This window comes from Urocampus carinirostris, chromosome 11, assembly GCF_059441175.1.
Source record: "Urocampus carinirostris isolate Australia breed hairy pipefish chromosome 11, RoL_Ucar_1.0, whole genome shotgun sequence".
NCBI classification, from domain to species: Eukaryota; Metazoa; Chordata; class Actinopteri; order Syngnathiformes; family Syngnathidae; genus Urocampus; species Urocampus carinirostris.
Genome location: NC_142359.1, coordinates 38,377,542 through 38,399,351, shown reverse-complemented (window position 1 = coordinate 38,399,351; position 21,810 = coordinate 38,377,542). Strand labels below are relative to the sequence as shown.

General features: G+C 41.1%; 1 protein-coding gene across 6 annotated transcripts in view; it reads left to right on the top strand.

Moving 5' to 3' along the window:
- Positions 1–21,810, top strand: part of nav3 (neuron navigator 3) — a 208,860-nt gene that overhangs the window by 147,047 nt on the left and 40,003 nt on the right. For 4 of the 6 annotated variants that reach the window (XM_088348493.1, XM_088348488.1, XM_088348489.1 and 1 more), the window contains exons 14-21: positions 995–1,292; positions 3,477–4,158; positions 10,446–10,883; positions 12,125–12,166; positions 13,767–13,924; positions 17,635–17,832; positions 19,117–19,169; positions 20,740–20,763. In XM_088348493.1, the coding sequence (XP_088204619.1) occupies positions 995–1,292; positions 3,477–4,158; positions 10,446–10,883; positions 12,125–12,166; positions 13,767–13,924; positions 17,635–17,832; positions 19,117–19,169; positions 20,740–20,763 (1,893 nt within the window). The remainder of the gene's footprint in view (positions 1–994; positions 1,293–3,476; positions 4,159–10,445; positions 10,884–12,124; positions 12,167–13,766; positions 13,925–17,634; positions 17,833–19,116; positions 19,170–20,739; positions 20,764–21,810) is intronic. The other 2 variants (XM_088348490.1, XM_088348491.1) reach the window with 2 other exon arrangements.

Sequence of the window (21,810 nt, the reverse complement as noted above, 5' to 3'; positions counted from 1 at the left end):
CAAGAATTTTAAAAAGAGAAAACTGCTTTCTCTGGAGTTAGTTTTTTAGTCTATGGCTCTGACTTTACAACTCGCTACTTTTTGTTTTCTTGACATTACCTTGTGTCATCGCTGTAAAGTAAAATTATTCAGGGCATATGCTTTTACTTGTGTGTTTCTAATGTGCTATTTTGACTCGCTAAATGCCGTATTTTACGGACTATACATTTTTCATAGAATTGTGTAATTTATTCTCCAGTAAGATTTGTATGTGAGATTGTTAACACATTATTACTTTATATATTATTTCACATGTTATTTTCAAACCGCAAGACAGCTCTCTAGCCCTTTGTTGATAATTTTTACCTTGCCGTGTCATGCTGAAAAATGTCCCGCCGCGTAAAATGTCCTTCCGTAGCATACGCCACCCGCGGACAAGTCACGAAAATGACTTTGTATCTCATTTTTGGGGGAAATGTAATAGAACAGTAAAGCGCAGAGAATTTGCACCTTGTATAGAAATCACTTTGAGCAAGTTGACAATATTTACTGTGGCAAAATAACACCCCATTTTCGTAACAATCGGGACACAAACTTTCAGAAGGCATCATTGCCCTCAGCCATATCTACTAATTGTGCAAATTAAATAATTTTTTTTTGTCTCATGGTATAAACAATTTTAAATTGTCCTGCGGACCTTAAATATGATTTTGCTTTAATTATGAGCATTTCATAACCTGTTTGATCAGCCTTATTGATTTTTTTAAAGAAATATAACATGTAGATGTCTGCATGTACATGTATATTTTTTGCTAAATTAGAAAAATTAGATAGGTCTACAGGACTTCACTCTCGGCCAAATGCTTTGACCCAATGCGGCACGCAATTAAAAATGTTGTCCCTCCCCTGCTTTAAATACACAAGAATAAAAAGTGGTATTCAAGGACACACAATTTATGATAATTTTCCACCCGCAGTTTTTTCCTGCTGAATCTAACTCCCGTTTCCGCTCCAGTCCCAGAGATCCACAAAGTCCAAGCATGCTGATCAGGAGGTGAGCAGCAGCTGGGCCGGAGCTGAGGACCTAAAGAAGGTTGAGGAGGAACTGGAAGGAGGAATGGACCCTTCAACGCGCTGGAAGTCTTCCTCGTCTGGATCGTCTTGTTCCCAGCTCCAGTACGAGGAAACGGGTCAGAAGGCCTCCACGTTGGCGCAGATATCCCAAACTGGCTCCCTTAGGAGGGGCATGACGGCCCAGATTGGCATCACGCCGCCGAGGACAAAAGGTGCCTCGGGATCACAAAAATCGGCGGGTAGGTTTCAAATTTGATAGTATTGAATATGTTTGTTTTTTTTACAATAGGGCTTATAATAATAACGAGATATTACCCTTTAATGCTAATATTCAGCCAAATCTGTGAAGCTCGCTTCTGGGTGTTTCAATCTTGTGTTGCTTTTCATCATAAAGTGTCTCAACAATGAACATAGATTGTTTAACAAGCTTCCTTTCCAAGAATTATTTGGCGATTTCCAGCCAAAAAGGGTTCTGTTGGTGTGACGCTTTGACTCTAAATTATAGTCAAGTGCCGTTGTATACTGGACCCAAGCCCAGCTAAAGGTAGCATTGTCTTGGCTTCGCACTCAATACGAACGACTCTGTGTGTATTAATTCAGTAAATAAATGTGCATGTTCCATTTTATCTCTAAACCAAACTTACTCATGAAAATAGTCATAGGTTACCGACCCCTGCACAAGTGCATTGTGGCTGTTATGAGGGGTGTGCACAGTTTTGCAACTAGATTATCCTGAAAAAAGGTTTTTTTTTTTATAGCTCAAAACCAGTAATATCTATACCCCCAAAAGAATTACATTCAGATACATTAAAAAAATATTATGGTCGATCTAAATAAAGTTGTCTTTGGCGAAATTGTCACTTGTTGGAAATAAAATATTTTCACATATTTTTGGGATATTTAAAGTAAAGTAAAGTGAAGTAAAATGTAAATGCCTTTTGCAGACATGGGGACTTGAGACTTAGTGACTTGGACTCGAGTCGACTCGAGTCGCTGTTTTTATGACTTGTGACTTGACTTGGACTTGGCAATCTAAGACTCGGGACTTGACTTGTGACTTGACTTGCCCAAGAAAAAAATACTTGGGACTTACTTGGGACTTGAAGGTGAAGACTTGAGACTTACTTGAGACTTGCACATGTGTGACTTGGTCCCATGTCTGGCCTTTTGAATAAATGTACATTTGTGTCAGCGAGGCTAATGCTAGGCAGCCTCATTGGTGATACTTAAGACGAATTCTAACCCTCTCAACGCAAACTCCAATGCCAGCAGTTTCAGCAAGGCTAATCTTAAAGCCTCAATGTGTAATGTTTGACCATTAGATGACATTCTGTTGTCTAGTACAAGTGAGGACCAGTAATACACAGCACAGGGTGGCGGCAGGATGCCGGACAAACATTGCGCCAAACTCAGTGCGGATTGCATGGTGTAAAAGAAAAAAAAAGAAAAATTCTCGACCCAATATTCATTTATTTTTTATAAAAATTAACATTGGTATGATAGTTCATGTATTTTTGCCTAACATTAAAATCAAAATGTTTGTTTTTTTATTACTGTAGGAAAGTTTTTTTGTGCCACTAGGAGGCCCTAAATATTACTCATTGTCCCTTTATTTTTGCATCCACAACACTGTGTTAATGCTAGCAGCCAGACCTATGGAGCTGCCGTTAATGCTAGTGGTGTTTCTCTTGTTTGGGTTTAAAGGTGGGTTGCGTCATTTCAGGTGTTCTTAAATATATATTTTCTCTATTAAGTATGTGTTACCTAAGTTTAAATAGCCTTAATATATTTCCCCCGCGCCTATCTGCTTTTATCTTTTAGTATTGCTATTCCCGGACCCGCAACACATTAGGATGTAGGAAAGGAAAGGGGGGGAGAGGATGGGTGACTTGATGCTTGTAATCACAGTCTTTTGTTAGTGTAGCAGGAAAATGGTATAAGTAAGAGAAGGCTTATTTGCAATAGAGTCCAAAGGCCTTTCCATACCCCCAAAAAGATGAAAAAAAGTAGAGTTTATTTGAGCCCATCTAAGATATGCATGTTGTTGAGGAATGAGATGACTAAGGCTGCATTCATGACTTCATGCCTGGATATGGCGGCAGAGAGTAAAAAAAAATCAAATTTCCAACTGCACCTTTAATTTTGACTAATGAATTGTGGATGTGATGAGGTGGGAGCACACTTTTGCAACATCATAATCTTGGCTTAAAATGTGTTTTAATAGGTTTAACCATGTTATAAGTCTATTTAGCTGTCTTGAACAGGGGTGTGTAGACTTTTAATTTCTGTGCATGAACGTTTTTAAGTCAATTTAGCAGTTTTTTAAGTTGGCTTTTAGCCATGATTTGGCAAAAACTCAGGTGCTCGCTAAAATAAATCTGCTGAGGTGTTTTGAACTCAGTTGGTATTATGTAAATCGGCAGGCAAGACAGACGATGCCAAAGCTTCAGAGAAATGCAAGGCGCCCTCCAAGACTTCTTCGGGCATCCAGCGCTCCCCCTCCGATGCTGGCAAGAGCAGCGGAGATGAAGGCAAGAAACCCCCATCCGGAATGGGGCGCCCCCCCGCCACAAGTTCCTTTGGATTCAAGAAAATCCCAGGCCACAGTGGAACTCTGATCACCTCCAGTGGGGCCACGCTCAGTAGCGGTTCCGCCACATTGGGCAAGGCCCCCAAATCATCTGCTTCATTGGGCAAAGGCCCGGGCATGGGCGGGGGACGTAAAACTAGCCTGGACGGCTCCCAACCCGAGGATGATGGCGTCCTGCTAGCTTGCGGGGGATCAAAAGTCTCCCTCCAGTATCGCTCGTTACCCAGACCGGCAAAATCGTCCAGCGGAGTGGCGATAGGGCGCGGCGGACATCGTTCTAGCGCCAGCAGTATCGACTCCAACGTGGGCGGCAAGTCAGCCAGCAAGCGCAGGGATGCCTGCGCGAAAACCGATCGTTCCAGCCCTGTCAATATCAACCAGACGGACAAGGAGAAGGTGACAGAACAGGATCCGGGATCGCCCAAGTCCAGCCCGACTTCAGCTCCGGCGGGCCAGGCTGGACACAGGCAGGCGGGGTCCAAATACCCTGACATCGCTTCGCCGACCTTTCGCAGGTTAGATGCTCACAAACGTCCTCTTGTTCTGTGTTAGTGTTTCCACCAACTAGAGGTGTTGTTTGTGGAAGTTGAGCTTTCATAGAGGCTGTTTAGAATGGAATAGAATAGAATAGAATAGAATAAAATAGAATAGAATAGAATAGAATATACTTTTATTGTCATTGTTACAAAATGGGTTAACATATTGTGACAATGAAATTGGGCATGACACTCCAGTTTCACACATTCACAGTGAGGTAAAAAGCCAAGAAGATAAAGGAACAGAAGATAAGGTTATAAAACAAGGAGGATAAGGCTATAGTTATAATTTACATGACATTTACACAAGAAATGTCAGCATGTAGGATGTTACATACAGTTGGTATCGTTATACAGTTGGTATCGTAAGGGTTGTGCAATTTTGCATTTGGTGCAAAAGTCATCATAGTGCAAAAAAAATAGTCAACATATGCATTGGTGCAAACATAGTCATCATAGTGCAGAAAAGAAATGGTCCACATTGAATAGAACAGAATAGAATAGAAGAGAAGCGAAGAGAAGAGAAGAAATTGTCTTTATTGTCATTGATATCAAAGTGAAATATTGTATGCAACAAGATTAGACTTCACACTCTAGGGTCAAACATGTAATAAATATAAAAGCTTATCGAGATAAATAGGCGAAAGAAGAAAAGAAATAGTGTAGTGAAGAAAATTGGCCAAGGTTATAATAATAATAATAATAAAATAATAATAAAAAGAAGAATGTATGTAATGCATTGCAAATGAGTGCAAAAAGAAGGTATCTTTATTTTTCTCCCTTTTGAAGTCATTCTGTGCATATTGTTACATAATAATTGATCATGTAGGGAGTTAGGCAACAAAAACAACCTGATGAGCCGTTTAGGACCTGAAAAGCTGGCACTTTTTCGTGAGCTGAGCTTAAAAAGCCGGTTCTCTAGAAATAGTCGAAATTCCCATCTCAAAGTAAACTCCGGTCAAAGACGTCACCGCAGTATTTAGTCCCTGCTCAGAAAATTTCGAATTCTTTGACATAGTCAAGTCAAGTCATGTTTATTTGTATAGACCTTAATCACTATTTTGTTTTAAAGTAAAGGAAATAGTTACTTTCCCTTGTAACTAGCTAATTTTACTAAGGACTATTTCAGTTACTAGCTTAGTCACTTTCACGAAAAAGTAGTGAGTAACGATAACTAGTTACTTTTTTAAAGTAATGTGCCCAACACTGATCACCTGAGAATCCAGTTTAACTTTGTGCTCAAACCTGTTATGTGCGACACACACATGCTTGGTGCCAACAAAAACTATGCTCCGTGTGCACTTTGGAAATGAGCATAGTGAAGGTGCTACAGCACTTTGTCCTCAAAAGCAAAACAAAAACATGTCCCTGAGGTCACACTCGCCACCCTTTACTCACTCCTCTAGAATCACTGCTTCAAGTACGGTAATTGGATACGGTAGCTTATCTTAAATGAAGAAGTAAAACAAAAATTACAACATTCAGTTAGTTACTTTTTTATTAATTCAACCACAGAACATTGACTTTTGTCTGTAAATGCATTTTCTCAATAAAAAGATTATTTCCAAGCATAAAATAAACAGCGCGATATAGATAGATTGTCGGCCCACACCAACTTCTATTTAGGCATGTGTCTGGAAATCTCCCGCTGGGACTTGGTGGAAACACAGCAGTCATTTTCACGGACAATTGTGTTCTCATTTCACAAATACATGTGTGTGTTTCTGTGTGCGGTTGAGTGTGATGCATTGAGGTGGCTCAAGATTCTTTTAGGTGAACTATAAAATACAATTTCAGATGTAATATTTGAATCAGAACAAAGCAAATCCTATTTATGGCATATCAGAGGTAAGATCTGGCCCAAAAAATCCAGCCTGACCTGACCCAAGCCCCCGGGCTCGACCCAGCCAGAACCTGACCAATTAACTTGATTGCAGGACCAAGCCCGAGGCCAACCAGAAATTTGTTATTTTATTTGGAGGAGTTGGGAGAAGGAGAGGTGATTTATGATAGCAAATTAAAACCTGTCTTTTGTTTCAAAATCCAAGTTCAACAAGACTGTATAAACGGTTGGTTGGTTGGTTGGTTGGTTGGTTGGTCAGTTGGTTGGTTAAGTGGTTAGGTAGTTGGTTGGATCCCCTGGGGGGTCGTAGGAGCACCATTTCCTGTGTTGTGTCTTGGGCAAGTATTTACATCTTTTATATTTCTGTGTTTTAAAAGATTACATTAACTGCCAATTTTCAATTGCTGATGTATTTTTTTCCGAGTTAAAAGGAAATTTTAAGCCTGCCTGTCATTTTGACGGGTTAAAAATTAGGCCATAAGACACAGCAGCAATACGTCCGTATCTAGCGCAGCACTTTAAGAGAGAGAGAGATGCAGAGAGAAAAAGGAGAACAATGACTGGTGCATAATAGATAGAGACAGAAAGGAATTATTTGAATTAATATTGCAAGAGTTTATAGTATGAATTGTGATGAGGCAACTTTTTTTTTCCACGAACCACAGTCTCTTGTGGTTAAAGCTACAGTATTACCTCAGTTATCATGGTTAACCCCCAGGAAACGTGAGAATCAGTGAAGTAGAAACCTTTATTATTTTAGTTATTTCTTACTCAAGAAAAACCCCAATTTACTGCTCAAGTATTTGTTTAACAAATAAAATTACTATACTTTTTAAAATACCTGTACCGTCAAATCATTATTTCAAAAATACGTCTACTGTTTTATTGCACAACTTCATGAATTAAGGACCCCATTGACTTAATCTTATACGATACTTTGCCAACATGTGGACTTTATACAGAAAGCATCTACCTTATCTTGTAACCGTGAAACTTTTTTCAAACGCCAAGGAGCCACTGGGGAGCACTAAAGGCCCGCATGTGGCCCCTGAGCAGGTTTACTGGGTGGAGAAGTTTCTGTTAAGCCAATTGGAATGCAGAACACAATGCGCGATGACTATCTGAGAAACAGTGAACCAGCAATAACCGAAACACAAAGTAACGAAGTGTCTCTATACTAAGGGCCCGGTCACACAGCCGTTTGCGGCTGAATCACGGCCAGAAATTTCTGCCTGTGAGGCAGACGCTATTGGACGCTTTGAGGTCGCCATACAGACGAGATACAGCAGTGCTTAACACGCGGTTGGAAATTCACAGGCGGTTGGCAGCGCGAAAAAGTTTTGCGCTGCTCAATTCTTTAGAGCGCGGGTACACAGCCTTTCACGGGCGTATCGAGGCTGAATCACGGCCAGAAATATCTGGCCGTGAAGCAGACGCTGTTAGGCACTGTTTGACGCTTTGAGACCGCCATATAGGCGAGATACAGCAGTGCTTTACTCGCGGTCGAAAATTCACACGCGGTTGGCCGCGCGAAAAAGTTTTGAGCTGCTCAAAACTTTGAGCACGTTTTAACCGCGGGCGGCACACGAGGTAATGACGCGGAAATGACGCGGAACGACGTGCTCTGGCCGCGGCCAGGGCGTGGTTACACATGGGTAGGACGGGAAATTTCAGCGGGTAATCGTGGGTGGAGCATGGTAATAGCATGTTCTGCGCCTGTATCGCAATGTTATTACGTGAAATTAGCGTGTGTAACGCGTGTGACGGTCAAACGCCTTTCTCCGCGTATATACAGCGCGATTTGCCGAGCACACGTCAGTTGTGCTCGAGACGTCAAGGGGTGAACATAGATCTCTGTCACCGTAGTGACCTCGTCTTAATCCATTTTTATTTCTTGACATTTATTTTCATTTCATAACAAGATAATAAAATCAAAATGAAAAACTATTACAATAATAACATATTGGCTTCTTCTTCGGTGCCATAGCTTGAAATCTTGATCTTCACGGGACTGTGTCTTGAGCGGTTATGATTTCTACAGCCCGGTGTTATGCCGAGAAATGCATCCCTGCCGAGATTTGCATCCCCTTGCTACTACAACCACTTTTACCTTGTTTTATCTCACTTTTATATCACTTTTAGGGAATGTAATGGCGAACATATAACCAAAATCACTTCGTCTTGCATTTGTTGGGAATGTATACAACTTAAAACATTCCGTCTTTGTTTTTATTGTGAACGTAATCGAACGGTAATGCACACCGTATATAAAATCCTCCCCCCTCGCGTGAACGCGCATTCTGCTGCGCTTCCAACAAAAGCGATCGTATTCTATATAAAACGCTTATTAAAACAATAAAGCGAGCTAATTATAACAATTGGGAGATCCTAGTCTATATAACGCGTTTATTTACACAATAAAGTGCGATCGTATTCTACAAAATGTGTTTGATAACGCGGATGAAAAAGTCACCAACGTCAATGCACGCTTCCAACAAAAGCGATCGCAGCAGAATGCGCGTTCACGCGAGGGGGGGGGGGTTGCGTAGGAGTCGGATTTGGGCACAACACCGGCTCGGGAGCTTTTATACCCGTGGTCCACACGAGAAAATGACGCGGAAATGACGCGATGAGGAAGCGGAACAGTCGCTGGCGTCTGTTTTGCGGACATACCACCAATGAACAGCGGGTTGGCCAATTTTGCGCATTTTCCATCGCGGGCAAAAAAACACAAAATTTTACCCGCGATACAAACGCAAACGGCTGTGTGACCGGGCCCTAAGGATCAACTGATATAGGTTTTTCAGGGCCTATACCTATATCAATTATTAGCATTAAGAAGAGGCCAATAACCAATATTTAGAGCTAATATTCATTTGCTGTAAAAGATTGGCCTAGGAAAGTTTTAATAATGCAAAAAGAAACAAAGAATATTTGTAAGAAATTCAAATAAAACTTTAATAGCTCTATGAAACCTTTTACAGTAAGTAAATTGGATTTTCAACACAACTGACATGACTAATCTTTCACTTAAACCCAAAACTACCAGTGCAGGAAATACAATTAGGCAAGGTATTACGCACACATACAGACATTTATGTACAAGATAAAAGAAACCTGGCCTGACCCGAACGTAATCATTGATATTTTAGAATTTGTGTCGGCTCGAACTTGGGCTTGGGCTTAAGATCTTACCTCTACCGTCAATAACCGCTCATAGACTTCTCCTTTATGCACGTTAAAGAGGCCGAGTAGGCTTGATATTCTGTTTAAGCGCTGGGGTATTCAACGGCGCCAAGCAATGTTCCCTCTAAGCTGCGTGTGTGCGCAATTGCGCACTGTCCAGAGCTTTTCCGCGCACAAGAAAATCTAGCCAGCTCACAAAAATCAGGGCTCGAAATTGCTAATTAAGAAGCGAATTAAGTCAAAGTTACAGTGCATGAAGGTAAAAATACACTGGTTCCCCTGACCCGTGTTCTAAATGCGGTATTTTGAAGTCAAGTTCGAAGTAGAACGAAGTTGAATAAAGTCAGTAGAGTTTTTCGAGAACCGGCTTCTTCGGCTCGGCTCACTAAAAGGAACCGGCTCTTTCGAGTCTTAAACGGCTCTTCAGGTTGTTTTTGCTTCTGTCATACCTATATTACCAAATATTATGTCAAATTATGCAAAAAATGACTTAAAGGAACAGGGAATAGAACAAAAACGAAAAAAAATACCAAAATGAAAAAGAAGTGAAAAGCTGAGAAAAAAAGAAAGGAAGAGAAAAAGGAGAAATTCAGAAAAAAGACAGAAAAAAAGAAAATAAATAAACAAAGGAAAAAAAGTAAATAGAGAACAAAAAGAAAAAAGTAACATCTGGGGAAAAAATAAACACAAGGAGATTTTTTTAAAGGAATTAGAAAAAAAATTAGAAAAAAACAGGGAAAAAGAAGAAGTTTGTGTTGCATTCAAATAATTTCCATTTATACCAAGTCAATCTTGTTGCCAACATTGTACTTCCACTAAAAAATGTGATTCAATACAGTTGTGTATCGTGCAACCTACTAAATAAGCCCCCCAAAATGTTAGTATTATGCGACAAAAAATACCAGGAAAAAAAAGAAATGGAAATCTTGTGAAAGAATTGTGGTAAAAACAAATGACGTTTGTAGGGCGTACAACCTTTGCAATAATACATTAGTCAATTCATTCAAAAGTGAAACCATTTTTTGCATTGCCGGAAACTCAGCAAAATGTAACGTGATGTCAAGTTTTGGACATGTTTAATAATGATTTAGTTGCCACAATTGGGATTGCTGTTGCTCACTGTTGTTTCAAGCGTTGCTCACCGACTTTGTGTGAACGCTCAGACCCGTGGAAAATTAGAGGGAACATTGGTGCCAAGCATTTTTGAATGACAGCAGCCGCCTATCTACCCCCCCAGATTGTTCGGCACAAAAGCCGGCAGCAAGGCCAGCTCGCCGGGTACGCCAGACTCCGGCAAATGCCCCTCACTCCTGGGCAGCCCACACGCCACTTTGGCAAGGCAGTCCAGCCTGGATTCACCCTCTTCCGGCACAGGTAGCACGGTTAGCTCCGGCAGCACGGGCGGCCCGAGCGGCTGCAGCAGCCCTATGTACGGCAGAGGGCCGGACCTCCCGAGTGGCGACTCCCCAGCCTCCAGCCCGGCCTCAGGCCTCTCGCTGCCCACGGCTGCTCGGCCCTGGCCCGCCTGCGGCTCGTCCGCCGGCAGCAAAGAAACGCTGAGCTGCCAGAGCATGAGCAGCTTGCACACCAGTTCTGAGTCCATTGACCTGCCTCTGGCCCAGCATGGGCCCAAGGTGACCAGAACCGGCAGTGTCAAGTCCACCCTGTCCGAAGGGTAAGATTGGGCTCTGTTCTACGCATTATTTCGTCTGACAAAAATGGCAGATTATACACGTAAAACATCTGGGCAGGATCCGAAGGTGTTTTACAATGTGTTGTAGGTGCCCCTTTTTATTGTGTTCGTGGAATATAAATCATAAAGAAATGCCAAAAGTATTTATCACTTTGATTAATTACAATTTCTCTAAGTGTGTTTTATATTTTGGAGATTATAGTAAAAATGTTAATGAATGCATAAATATTACATAAATAACTAATATCAATTTGACTTTATCAAATTTTGCGCAAACTAACATTGAGGAAAAAACAAGGAAATTGTATTTTAAAGGTGGGGTGCATAATTTAAGGTGACCTTAAAAAGTTTAAATCAAATATTATGTGTTCACAATGCTCAACTAAGTTCAAAGAGCCCTTTTTTCCACCGTGCCTATCCGCTTTTTTCTTATGTTCACCCCTCGGAGTTCCAGCCACGAAGCACATTACGCTAAAGAGAAGCAGCTGGGGGGTTTGGAGGGACACAGTGATATCACGTGCGTAATTTTAGTTTTCTTTTATTCCGGGTTGAAAATGGTGAAAGTAAGAGAATGATTTTTTCAAATACAGTTTGAATTCCAACCCAAACATCTTAAAAGATGAAAAAGGAAGGGTTTAATCAAGCACATCTAAGAATTTCAAACACTTGCATGCACAACCAAAATATGATGAATTCAGCCAGAAGATAGCGTCAACAAGCATAGTATTTCGGAAGTTACATACCCCACCTTCAAACATAATGAGAAAAATAACACAATAGTAAAGATCTGGCAATTAATAAAGACATGTTAATGTTTCTTTTTCACAAACATTTTTAAATTTAGTTTTTTTCCTTTTTTTTTCTTTTGATGCTTTAACGTGAGGAAAGGCACCTACAACATATTGTCCAGAAAATATGGGGCATTTGACATCCCCTTTTGTCTTAGTACAAAAAAGAGTCAATGTCCTTTAGAGAGCTTTTATGTCCAAAATTTATGTCCAAATCTTGACAATTCTAAATCAATTATTCCACTTCTATTGAAACTGTCTAAATTCCGATTTGGAAACACTTCTATTGTAATCTAATTCTACATATAGAATCTATAATCTATTTCCTTCCTAATTCTTACTGCTTATCTCACCAAGTATTTATGTCTCGAGTGGCGTGTGTAACATGTATTTTTTTCCCCTCCCATGTAACGCATTCATCCTCTTTGTTATCAGCATGCCTCTTGACAGAAACACGCTTCCCAAAAAGAGACTGAGGTATAGGAAGTTGGATGGATCTGACTAATATTGTACGCATCTGCATGGACCCACTAAGACGCTTTGTCATGCATGTCACTGTTAAACTCATTTGCTGCCATGGACAGCTCGGTAGCCTAGATGGTAGGGCCCACTCTGAGACTGGGAGGTCGCTGGTTCAAGCCTCGGCCGAGTCATACCTAAGACTTACAACATTGGTACTCATTGCCTCCCTGCTTGGCACTCAGCATTAAGGGTTGGAATTGGGGGGTTTGGTCTCCTAATGACTAAAATGGCTGCGCCCAGTTTGGCTGCGGCTGCATCGGCTCGCTACAGTTTAACTGTACGGGTCAGGTGTATCGACATTTCGTTCTGTGTGCATTGTTACAAAGAATGACAATAAAAGTAAATTCTTCTTCTTCTGTTGACATCAAGGATGCATTTTAGCAAGGCTACTATAGACAGCTATAGATGTCAACTGTCCAGTTTAGCTAAGATGGCAGTAAATAATTTAAGAGCCACACTGCACTTGCATTTATTGATGTCAATTTATCCTACTTATTTTGTCAACTCATTCAGTGTCATAACGTATAAGTATGTTTTAAAAAGTATTTTTCCTGAGTGCCAAAATGTAAAGTGCCCAGTACTCGCAGTGTGGTGATAAAAATAAAGATAGGGTACAGACTGTTGACGTTTAAAAAACTTAATTCTGTCAGAAAAAGGTAACAAAGTGCCTTTGTAATCGTCGGGCCCAAGAGCGATCCGCATGACAATCAGGTCAACAGAAAAGTTCTTGGAAAGTTCATGCATCATTCCTACATAGGTTCAGTCTTCTTGCAAAATGTTATTTTGCAAGCAAAGTGCCCGTGTGTTGATGGAAAACACTGTAGGTATCATAAATGTATAAAAAAAAAAGCACCAAAGTGAAATTTCTGCTCGAAATGCATCCTTTCAATAAAAAGTTTTTCTCAGAGGTTTTCTTGGAAACGAGTATTTTCAAGAAACAATGTTCAACTGTTGTTTACTACACAATGGTAAAGGCCAGAATCCTATTTTCTAGTTAAAAATAAGGGTTACAGCTTTCTCTTGACTTGTTCTATGCTTATAAATTTTCTGTCAAAAATCAGTCAACAAAGCAAAAATTAGCTTCCCATTTGAGAGAAACGCCTGGCACTGAAAGAGTTAAATGCCATTAAAAAACAGGATGCATGTTGTCTTTGTCCACATCTCGCGGTCCATTCGAGAACATTTCATAATTATTGTTTGTAACAACTCTTACGTCACTGAAGATGGAAGTTATAAATGTCCACCTTGACCTCGGGCCCGTTGATTTCCGTTGGAAAGATGCACTAACAAACTCGAAGGAGATGAGCGTGCTAACGAGTTGCTGGAAATGGGCTAAGCTGAAACTAGATTATCATCCCAGGGATGCAATTACGTCCTTGTGTGATAAAAAACAGCAATGTTCCTGGAAAATTTCTGTATGCTGATGCATGGGACTTGATGCCTGGGCTGTCTGCTTGGTTTTAGCCGGGAATGCTTATGCACATGTCACCAAAAGCGTCCTTGCGTCCCTTGAAAATCAAAAGTCGGTTAAAAGTGTAAATTTTGTGGACTGCAGGTACCCGGCGTCATCACGGCAAACGTCCCATGAAGAGGGAATGGATTGGCTCAGGTCGCACTCAACGGGGGGGCTGCAGGACTCTGGAAGCCCCTCTCCAATGTCTCCTCCAGCAGCTTCCTGCACTACCACGGGAAAATACCACTACTCTAACCTCTGTGAGTCTGAGTGACAGGGCTTGTACGAGTACTTGAAATCCTTCAAAAATGATTGATTGTTAATGTTTTCAAGGTCAGAAAAATGCTTGAATTCTGGGTAAAGTGCTTGAAAATGCTTGGAATTGTTGCCATTGCGAAGTTTCTTAGCAGTCTGACTCAATAGGCCACACAATAAACTAAGCCTTTTTTCCCATAAAGTGTGTGAAAATGACACTGACTCGCCTGCTCTGGTAGCTTGTCATTATGGCGTTGTAATTTGAAGCGTTACCGCTCCCCACTGGTCGCACCCAAGAGGACAGCTCTATGTAGAAAACAGTCTTTTTTGGCTCGTCTCACTGATAAAAGCCAGCTCGGCTCCCAAACGGCTCTTTAGATTTTTTGATGAGGTATTATCAGTGATAATAAAGCATTATGCACCAAATTATTTATTGATTGTTAATTTCATGTTTTGCAGGGGGTCCCTGTTCAACACACAAAATATTAATTCAAATATTCACAGATCGATACAAATATTTATTAACTATTTAAGCTTTTTTACACACTGAACAGAAAATCAAACAATGGCACAAAATCCTACAAAATGCAAAACATCCATTCATTTTCTGCGCCACCTATTCTCACGGGTCACGGGGATGCTGGAGCCCATCTCAGCTGTCTTCAGGCAGTGGGCAGGGGGGGCACTATGGGTTCAATGTTTTTCCCAAGGACACTTTAACATTTTATTTAGAAGAGCTGGGAATCGTACCTGCAACCTCTTTGATCCCAAGACAACAACTCTATGTCATCGGCAATGCCCTCCTCTTTGCAAATATTCCTTATTACGCACCTATTAACTTACAGCAAGACAGACTATGTAGAGTATCACGACAAAATTAGCAATTTTCAAAGACGTTGTTGACTCCCTCCAGTGACAGAGATGATCCGGATTAGACTCGAAATGGGAAAAACTAGATCTTATTTTCTTTAATTCCCGTATAAAAATTGTTATACGCCGTACACAATTCAGAATGATCAAAAAACATACGAAAGAAAGACGAAATATATAAGTTGACAGGTATGCGATCTCCCTCACTCTTCCTAACAAGCACAATGACAATCCCTCTGACCACATGCACACCTTTGTTATGGTGACTGCCTGCATGTTAAGTGCTCATAATAAACTTGCATTTTATTTCATTAAGATCATCTTGTTTATCTTGTTAAAGTGTTTATGTTTAAATACTATCTGTGTTTTCAGTGACGGGAAAGATGTCTTTAATAGCTATTTAGGTTTCAATTGGTTGCTTTCAGGAGGACAGGATCAGACCAATCCATTTTTAATGATTTCATATTGGGAAAATGTGCTCGTTATATGAGCAATTTGAATTACGATCACGCTCTTGGAACAAATTAAACTTGTATAAACAGGTACCAATGTCACGGAATGGAGTGGAAGGGGGCTGTCACGAGGCGTGGTGGAGTGGAAGGGGTGACTGGACCAGAACGGAGGCAGGAAGGGAGAACTCAATTGCGTGATGAAGTTTTATTTAACAAAATAAAAGTTGTCCAAAACTCTGGGACATGACAAAACAAACAGTTGTTTCTTCCAACTCAAATAAACAGGACAAGGCATAACAGAACGGACAATGTTTAAAACTAAAACAGGACAAGGCATAACAGACCGGGGAATGTGTAATGAGCCAGCGCCCGCCAAACCCACAACCCAGCCTTAAGTAGCAGACCAGCAATCAGCTGATCTGCTACAGTTCGGGAGAGCAGCAGACTGGTCGCCATGGCGACCGTGACAGAGCCCCCCCTTTAAGGGACAGCTCCTGAGGTCCCCAAAAAAGGAAAAAAAAATAAAATAAAATACTACCTCACGCGCCGGAATGGTTCGACGCTCGGCAGGGTTGGGGGGGGTCCGGCAGGCAAACTGGACCGGCGAACACGAGGACAGACGGAATCAGGACCGGCGAACACGAGGACAGACGGAATCAGGACCGGCGAACACGAGGACAGACGGAATCAGGACCGGCGAACACAGAGGACAGACGGAATCAGGACCGGCAAACACAGAGGACAGACGGAATCAGGACCGGCAAACTCAGAGGACAGACGGAATCAGGACCGGCAAACACAGAGGACAGACGGAATCAGGACCGGAAAACACAGAGGACAGACGGAATCAGGACCGGCACAGACAGAGGACAGACGGAATCAGGACCGGCAAACACAGAGGACAGACGGAATCAGAACCGGCAAACACAGAGGACAGACGGAATCAGGACCGGCAAACACAGAGGACAGACGGAATCAGGACCGGCAAACACAGAGGACAGACGGAATCAGGACCGGCAAACACAGAGGACAGACGGAATCAGGACCGGCAAACACAGAGGACAGACGGAATCAGGACCGGCAAACACAGAGGACAGACGGAATCAGAACCGGCAAACACAGAGGACAGACGGAATCAGAACCGGCAAACACAGAGGACAGACGGAATCAGAACCGGCAAACACAGAGGACAGACGGAATCAGAACCGGCAAACACAGAGGACAGACGGAATCAGAACCGGCAAACACAGAGGACAGACGGAATCAGAACCGGCAAACACAGAGGACAGACGGAATCAGAACCGGCAAAACAGGAGCAGCAGAGTCGGACTGGCAGGCAGCAGAGTCGGGCTGGCAGGCAGCAGAGTCGGACTGGCAGGCAGCAGAGTCGGACTGGCAGGCAGCAGAGTCGGAGTGGCAGGCAACAGAGTCGGAGTCGACCCGGCAGGCAGCGGAGTCGGAGTCGGCCCGGCAGGCAGCGGAGTCGGAGTCGGCCCGGCGGGCAGCGGAGTCGGAGTCGGCCCGGCGGGCAGCGGAGTCGGAGTCGGCCCGACGGGCAGCGGAGTCGGAGTCGGCCCGACGGGCAGCGGAGTCGGAGTCGGCCCGACGGGCAGCAGAGTCGGAGTCGGACTGGCACGCAGGGGAGACGGAATAGCAGGCAATCGGCACGGGAGTCGGGCAGGCAGGCATTAGTCGAACAGGCAGGCGTCAATTCTTCCCGGGACCCCATTCGAGGCACAGCAATGGCCACGACGGCCGGGGCCGTAGTTCGAATGGGCAGGGAAGGTTACCTCAGTAGGCACTTGCCAAACTGCGTTCTCCAGCTCTCCCCAAGTCGCGCTGGGATCGTTCGCTGAGTTCTTGTCGCGGCTGGCTCATTCTGTCACGGAATGGAGTGGAAGGGGGCTGTCACGAGGCGTGGTGGAGTGGAAGGGGTGACCGGACCAGAACGGAGGCAGGAGGCAGGAAGGGAGAACTCAATTGCGTGACGATCCATAAGTTTTATTTAACAAAATAAAAGTTGTCCAAAACTCTGGGACATGACAAAACAAACAGTTGTTTCTTCCAACTCAACTAAACAGGACAAGGCATAACAGAACGGACAATGTTTAAAACTAAAACAGGACAAGGCATAACAGACCGGGGAATGTGTAATGAGCCAGCGCCCGCCAAACCCACAACCCAGCCTTAAGTAGCGGACCAGCAATCAACTGATCTGCTACAGCTTGAGTTCGGGGGCGCGGCAGACTGGTCGCCACGGCGACCGTGACAACCAATGTATTAGGTTTTAACAAAGGCATGCCTGTAGTTCGTATTCATGAATTCTGCATTTCCAATGTTGTTTGTTAATCCCTTTTTTCAGTACATATATTTTTATTTGCGCTTCTCTTCAGTGAGCCCAACTCACACAAGCCATTCTAACCTCCCAACTGGTGGCGGCAGCAACATGAGCCGCTCCAACAGCATCCACGCCCAAGACTCCTTGGACCTGTACGGCCAGGGGCACCCGCTGGGTGGCAGCGCCACTTCCCTGGAGGATCGGCCCCGCGCCATCAGCCGCTCTGGCTCCTTCCGGGACAGCACGGACGAAGGTGAAAATCCACTTTTTTTTTTTACAAAATACGACTTTTAACTTGTCATCTCAAATCGTGGTTCTCAACTGGTCTTACTTGAGGACCTCAACCTTATTCTGAACTTTGACCCCTAATCAAGAAAAAAAACACTTTTTAAATGTACTGATTGAAAAGCTGACATCATTGTCGGGAATCTTGCTGCTACGGGTACACAAAAACCTTTTTCTTATTATTTTCTTTTTTCCCCTTTTTTCTTTCTTTTCCCCCCTCATTTTCCCTTTTTCTAATTTTTTATTCCTTTTCCTTTTTCTTTAGTTTTTCTCTTTTTCTCATTGTTTTTAGTCTCGTTCTTTTTTCTTTTCCATTTTTCTCTCTGCTTTTACCCTTTTCCATTTTTCTTTTTATACATAAATTGTTGTTTTCCCTTCTTTTTCTTTTATTTTCTTTTTCCTTCCATTTTTCTTTTCTTTTTTTCTTTCTTTCTCCGCAATCTGTTGGGCAAAAGAATAAATGGAAAAAAAAATTGATGCTTTTTAGACACTTTTGAGACTCCGTACTTTGTATTCTCCCTTGTGCTTTTTTTCCGGTTACACTGCGTAATGCAGCGACAGCAAGCGATCAAACAATTCACCCATACATTTTAAATGAAATCCGAAACACTTTACTTCAGTATGTCTTTAATATAATAAAATCCATCCATCCATTATCCGCGCAGCTTATCCTCACTAGGCTTGCGGTGTTACTGGAGCACATCCCAGCTATCTTTGGGCAGTGGGCAGGGGACTCCCTAAACTGGTGAAAAGATAATAATATCCATAATTCATATATTCTCCGCTGTATCTGTGTTTGACCATGCCCAACATATAAAAACAACCTTTATCAGTCATTTCCTGTTGAGTGGAAAAGCGGGCATCAACTCACATTTGCAGAGTATTATTGCCATCTACTGTTAACTCTTTTAGTGCCAGACATTTATTTCAGCCAATATTTGCCATCTTGACTTATTTTTGAAGGCCTATATAAACTCTAATTGGCACTCATTGTCAATGCTTCTGAAAAAGTAATTTTTGTTATGACACTGAATAAGTTAGTAAGAATCTTTGACCCTGAGTTATTTTTTTTAATTTCTTAGCATAAGTTTGCTAAAGCAAATGAATTTAAACTACTTAATGTGGGTCTGTGACCCACTTTTGAGTTCAAGCCACCAATTGACAACCATCCATCCATGTTTTGCACCGCTTATCCTCACTAGGCAAGGCAGTTGAGAACCACATGTTTAAAATGTATTTTCTGTTTTCACAGTCCACGGTTCATCTTTGTCGTTGGTGTCTAGCACGTCTTCGCTCTACTCTGCAGTAAGTTGCTTGAAATGCTAATTAGCGCAGTATTAAAAGTGAAAATGCAGCCATTTTCATTATTTTACGGGCGTTCTTTTGAGACACTTATGCCGATTAGAATCAATTATTTCTGCTGCCGGCGACTGCTGAAGATTAATAATGTTGCAAAGTTTTCTTCTAATTGGAAACTTTTTAGGTATCAATTTTGCTGTTGTTGGTGATGGATTATTTGTAAACAGCAAGGAATTTGCTTCATTTCCATAACTTAACTGTAACTGAACACTGCAAAAAGATTAAAAAAAAACACTGACAGGTAATTTTGCTCATTCTAAGTATATTCTTTTCCTATTTTTCTGCCACAAGTACATTGTTTAATGTATTTAACAACATTTTCTCCTCAATCTCCAAACTGTACTATTTGCTGAGCAATTAAAAGTCGAGTTTATTGCCTTGCCAAAGTGAAATTCTACTTCCGCCTGCATATCATTTTGCTCATTTTTATTTTAAGAAAAGTAACGTGGACCTACTAAAATTAACTCATCAACCCAGAACTATTTATTGGAAAGAAATTCATGTTATTTTTTTTCTTCTTTTTCTTTTCATTTTCTAACGAAAATCAGATTTATTTCACTTCACTAACGACAATTTTGCCTTCTTTTTTCTAAGAAAAACAATAATAAAGATACTAAACCATAATAAAAAATAATTACTAAAACTAATTCCCAAATAAATTACACACAAAAAAAACTTTATTAGGAATCATCAATGATCAGCCGATCAAGCAATAACGTTATTTTTGGAAAGAAAAAAATTGTACGTGTTTTTATATTTTATTTATTCGAACTGAACTTTTAGGCTGTGTATTACAATTGGACTTTATTGCACTGCCAAATAACAAATATTCTTTCCAGCGGCAGATAATTTTGCTCATTTTATTTGAAGAGAAATAAAAGTTAAACCCCCCCAAAAAAAGAAAAAAAATGTTGAAATTTGCAAATTGGTCTGCCAGTCAAACAATAATTATTATTTGTTCTGTTTTTATTTGCTTACTGAAACTTTGGTTGTGTAATTCAAATTGGAGTTTAATACACTGCAAACAAATATTGTTTCCACCAACAGATAACTTTGCTCTTTTTAATCTAAAAAATAGTAGCAAAAAATAACTAAAGCATAACCAAGATACTAAAATAATACTAAAACTAATTCTTAGCAGAAGTCTTTAGAATTAGCAAAATGATCTGGCAGTCACATATTACTAAAAAGTTGTTTTTGCAAATTTCATTTCATTATTATGTTTTTACTTTAAACTCATTTTTACCCATTTTTCTTCTGAGAAATATTACAAACTAACCTGACAACATTGATAAAAGATCGTTTTGCTTATTTTAACTCTATTTTCCTTTTACAAAATACAAATTCTAGATTTTATTCAAAAAATTTCAAACGGGGCTGAATCATTTATTGGAGGTAAAGGGGGAAAAAATGTCTCTGGGATGATGATTATTTTACCTGCATTCTTCAATTCTAATTCCTAACTGGACTTTTTGCAGTGTCATGTACACTTAAAATGTGTTTTTGTTTCGACCAGACAGAGGAGAAAGCGCACTCAGAGGTAAGACAGTTTGCGTTTTTTGTTTTTGGATTGCATGCAAGCACCGTTTTAGTAGCATGCCATGCCGCCAAGATGCACTGCCTGTTATTGTTTGAGTCTCTTCCATAATATTTTGAAGTAAAATGCATGTTTTAGCACCTTTTTCAAAACCTGTGTCTGCATTCTGTTGTCTTTTTTTGTCCGTCAAACTACATGAATATATCTACAAATGAATTAAGATTGCACTTTAAGTATTCATTTAATTTGAGGCCAAATGCAATTTATTCATATATTTATTTCGTTTCGTCATTCATTTTGACAATTAATTATTGGACTGTTCATGGACTGTTCACTCTGCTAGCCTCTGGGAAGAGGTACTGCAGTGTGCGGTGCAGGACCACCAGGTTCCGCAGTAGTCTAGTCCCCCTGGCCATTAGACTGTTAAATGGTCAATCTAACATATAGTTAACCTAAATCTTAACGGCTGCTAATCTGACTTTTTGCACTACTGGCAGTTCTTTATAGCTTGCCACTCCTTGCACATTTGCTCTCTGCACTATTGTACTTACAGCGTTACTGTTACAGTGTTAATGTTACTGTTTACCTGACTTGTTAACCTGAATGCCCATTTTGCACATCTGGTTAGCTACTCCTCTTGCACTATCGGCACTATGGTATGGTAAAATACTATACGTAGCCATAATACAATACAACTTTTACTTATATCTGTACATTCGAGGAAACTGTGCGGGTCAGATGTATCGACATTTCGTTCTGTATACACGTGTACTAGAATGACAATAAAGTAGATCTGAATCTGAATCTGAATCTGAATTGATGCATTTATTTTGTCATTTGTTTCGTCATGTATTTTGTCATATCTTTTTTCGTGTTTTTGTTCTGTATATTTTGTCAATTATTATGTATTTTTTCATGTATTTTGTCAAAAAAGAGGGGGGTAGGTCAAACTGACTGAGCTTTTGACCTTAGGTTGATCGGTGCAGAAGCCAATTCGTTCATCAGTGATCAACCAATAGGTGAAGAGTTCAGGCAACTATCGCCTCCTCA